Here is a 3,951-nt window from a genome sequence, read left to right as displayed (position 1 = left end):
ATCTCTTTTTTTATTTCTTTCAAGTGTTTTGAATATATATTATACTTGACTATTCTAATTATCAAGCATAAATGATTCTCAATTTAACATACTATTACTCCTTATTTGTTTCTTAATTTATTTTAGTCAATTAATCATTTAAAAATAAATGTTAATAAGAATAATTGAATATGTTTTATAATAATGGAAATAAGATATTTTAAATTAAATTTATTCTATCATTAACTTCTAAATTTTAAATTTAAAATAAATAATTAATTGTGAACACATGTTAGTTTTGTAAATTATCCACATATAGAAAATGTAAATTATCCACATCAGATTTTTTTTTCTTTTTTATTAAAGATTTTGGCTTTTATATATTTATATAAGATGAAAATAAGATATTTTAAATTAAATTTATTTTATCATTAAATTTTAATTTTAAAATTTAAAATACATAATTAATTTTGAACACATGTCAATTTTTTAAATTGTCTACATATCGAAAATGCAAATTATCCACATCAGATTATTTCTTTTTTTATTAGAAGCTTTGGCTTTTTATATTTATATTTATATAAGAAGGAAATAAGATATTTTAAATTAAATTTATTTTATAATTAAACTAAATTTAAAATGCATAATTAATTTTGAACACATGTTAATTTTTTAAATTATCCACATGTCGAAAATGTAGATTATTCATATCAGATTATTTCATTTTTTATTAAAGGTTTTAGTTTTTATATATTTATATAAAATATAAGATTACATAGTATATTTTTGAAAAGTAAGTAAGAAATTAAAGTTATTATTTAGGTCCCAATACATATATTTAGTTGTAATATAATAATCATCCTTTTTTTATTTTAGTATTTTATTTACATTAAAATTTTCTTTTTGTTTTGTGTTAATAGATTTTATATTATGTATTTTATGAAAAAAAAAATTTATTATTATCTAATCGTAGTTAAATTTTGGATCTATCACTATCGAAAGAAATGCCAAATGTACCATATTCGATGGCAAACTTAATTTTTTATCCAGATACGATTGGATATGGGCATCAAATTTCAAAGTCAAAGATGAGTATGTTTTTAAAATGTTGGTTAGATATAAGTACGAATAATATAACACTTGTCTCATATTTATATTCAATATATATTTACATTCTGTTAATAAATATATATAAGTTTTTGATTTATTTTAAATTGTTATTATCTAAATTTGTTTTAATGTGTGTATTGTTTATAAGTTTTTATTTACTTTAATAAGTATTAAATATTTTAATATTTATATTTAATTTATTTAAGAACCATGCGTATAGAGATTTTTCAGATCGATTAAATCCTCACAACAACAGATATATGCATTAATTTATATTTAAAAATGAATAAAGGTACGAAAATAAAGATATTATATAAAGCGAGGACGAAAATTGTTCTATCCACCTCTTCGATCCGATGACCTTCCTAACTATTAATAATTATTTAATTTGATTATAACATTTTATGCATTTAATTTCATCATAATAGTGCATTATTATGATTATAAATTCTTTCCTGATTGGGCGAACTCGATCTCTTCATATCTTCAATGTTGACAAGGCGAGAGAAAATTGTTAGCCCAATTGGGTGTAGTGATCAGTTGCACCTGCAATTTGTACTATCATTTTGAAATCTGTTAGTTGTTAATGGGAACCGCGTTAAGAAAAGCAAAAATCAAATCGAATCAAGACATGAAAGTATTAATCAATTCTTCTTCAGAATTCAGATTTCAGGAAAGAAAAGAAGAGAATGTCAGAGAAAAACGAAGAAAACATACAGCAACTCACCTTTTATTTATTAATTATTTGGAGTGTAGAGAATATTAGGCCTAAGTGGCTAAGCAGTAGGAACTAGCAAGTAATTCACATTAGTTCACAGGTGATTAGTTGAATTGTTTAAACAGCTATTTGTTGAGCAAAGGAAAAGCGGGTCCTGCAAGAAAGGATACCCTCTTGACGAATCTCCCTTTCATTCGAGGCCTCTTCTCCGCATTCAGTTTGCGAACCTCGTACCTGATTTTCTTCGAGAACAGCCTTGTTCCCCGCTTTTCTCTGTACCTTGATACTCTTGCTTCTCTACCTCCATCCCTCATTGCCTGTTGGGCTCCCATTCCTATCAAATCACTATAGCTGTGGTGAACTTCGGTTCCACCAGTTCCCTGGAAATTGAAAAATCTTGTAATTAGCAATAGCTTAATGCCTACAAAATTGTTCATACTTCATAAGGGAAGCAAGAAAATAAAACAAACTAGAAATTAGTTGCTGTAATATTGTTTGAGGTTAACCGTATGTCCTTTGGATTTTTCCCTTTCTCGTTTTTGTGCTAAATTATGCAGTGAGGCATTCTGCAGGATGCAAAACATCTATCTATGGAGTAGTTAATTACATGGGAACATTAAGTAGAAAGCTACCATGCAATCGGGCCAGCATTCGTCTGGGTCAAAGTCTGGTCGGCCACCAGAAGTCCATGGAGACCCTTGGCTTGTCCAGGCAGTGCTTACCGCTTCATAATCCAGACTCAAAAGTAACTTCCTCTTCTTTTTGGCAGTATCCTCCTCATATTCCACATCCCCATTACTCTTCACTGTTACCTCTTCCTTTACCAACTCATTCTCCTCTCCACAGGTTGCTGGAGACTCATAATTAAAACTCAACTCAAAGGGTTCTCTCACCGTATCGGTTTCAGAATCGACATGGCACTCTTTACCAGCTTCAAAACTCTCTTCATCTTCAATCTTCACTTTACCGTTTTCTAAGGAACAATCCCTGAGTAAGTCCTTTTTAGAGTCCATTAGCCCGATCTCCTCCATGGCAAAGGACTCATTTTCAAGACCCTTACCAAGCAAACTCTCAACGTCAGCTGCAAACTCAGCAAGATCCATCTCAGACGGGAAAAGCCCATGTGAGCCATTCACATCATGTCCATTACAAGCCAGGAAAGCTTTAGACTCACTCGCAGCAGCTGCAGCTGTTTCAGAGTCGTTCCTCACAGCCCCCATAGTAGCATCATTTGATGTTGCAGAAGCGCATGGTTCAGAAACAAAGGGATCAAATATTGGTACCCTATGAGGAAACTTCTCCTCTTCGTTCTCTTCATGCGATATCTCATCAGCACCAACTTCAGGCACAAGAGGAGCGGGGTTGTTGTTCCTTTTCGTATTCTCAGCTTTAAAAGGCTTTTGATGAATAGAAGCCTTTGCGGGTCGCCTTGTCCTTGCCTTTCTAGTAAACCCTTTATCCCATGATGGTGAAAAGCTCTCCAAAGGAGCTTCATTATTTGAGGACTTAACAGAAGCAGTTTTCAGGCGAACTCTTTCATGTCTACGGGCAAGTGGATTCGCCGAATGAACTGAAGAATCACAGGCTTGGCAAAGGAAAGCATCATCAGCAGCACAGTACCAACCAGCCCGTTTCTTTATACAGCTATCACAAGCTCTAGCCGTTTTGCCACCAATGGCGTTGGCCACATTTTTGGTAGAAATCATGGAGCTAATATCTCGATTGGTTCAAACTAAACAAAAAAGTGGGATTCTAAAAAGCAAAGTTACAAGCGTAGAAATTAATCTGAAAAACAAAATCAGAGTAAAACGAATCAAACCTAAGCGCATCAGGAAATGTTGAATTGCGCGTTATTAATTTTGGTACAATTATTTTGTATTTGGGGGGGGGGTTGAGACCCGCAAACCGCTCTTTTTACAGCATTTGGATGCACTTTTGGGCCCTTTAAGCAGTGATGTATCGTGCTTTGGGGGCCAAAAAGGCCTTATCTGGATTTTCATTGGTTGAGACTGAAAAGTTCATCCTGATCTCTGTCTTCTCATTGGTTACCTCTCTAATCAAGGGATTTCTTGTAGGTCTTAAGTGCTCAGGATGAGAATGAGTCAATTGGTCCTTCTATTCATTTCTCTGTCAATACTTTTCCG

The 3,951-nt window shown here is 32.5% G+C and overlaps 1 protein-coding gene across 2 annotated transcripts; it reads right to left on the bottom strand.

Moving 5' to 3' along the window:
- Window positions 1-1,803: 1,803 nt before the first annotated feature.
- On the bottom strand, window positions 1,804-3,732 carry LOC111282532 (zinc finger protein CONSTANS-LIKE 16-like). 2 transcript variants are annotated; one of them, XM_022870644.2, is made up of 2 exons: window positions 2,440-3,726; window positions 1,804-2,187 (listed from the first exon to the last, which is right to left on the bottom strand). In XM_022870644.2, the coding sequence occupies exons 1-2, from the start codon at window positions 3,511-3,513 to the stop codon at window positions 1,933-1,935; spliced, it is 1,329 nt and encodes a 442-aa protein (XP_022726379.1). In that variant the 5' UTR covers window positions 3,514-3,726; the 3' UTR covers window positions 1,804-1,932. The 2 variants fall into 2 exon arrangements, with proteins under 2 accessions (XP_022726379.1, XP_022726380.1); XM_022870645.2 differs by having other exon boundaries at window positions 2,005-2,187; window positions 2,415-3,732.
- Between the last annotated feature and the right edge of the window lie 219 nt (window positions 3,733-3,951).

The sequence above is a fragment of the Durio zibethinus genome, chromosome 5, assembly GCF_047325235.1.
Source record: "Durio zibethinus cultivar Kanyao isolate XHJ-2024 chromosome 5, ASM4732523v1, whole genome shotgun sequence".
NCBI classification, from domain to species: Eukaryota; Viridiplantae; Streptophyta; class Magnoliopsida; order Malvales; family Malvaceae; genus Durio; species Durio zibethinus.
This window is presented reverse-complemented; position numbering and strand designations above follow the sequence as displayed.

Bases quoted from the DNA above. Each gene is read 5' to 3' on its own strand.
- LOC111282532 (XM_022870644.2), bottom strand. From the start codon at position 3,513: ATGATTTCTACCAAAAATGTGGCCAACGCCATTGGTGGCAAAACGGCT. The intron at 2,188-2,439 runs GTAGCTTTCTAC...TTCAATTTCCAG, and splicing joins AATGCTGGCCCGATTGCATG to GGAACTGGTGGAACCGAAGT.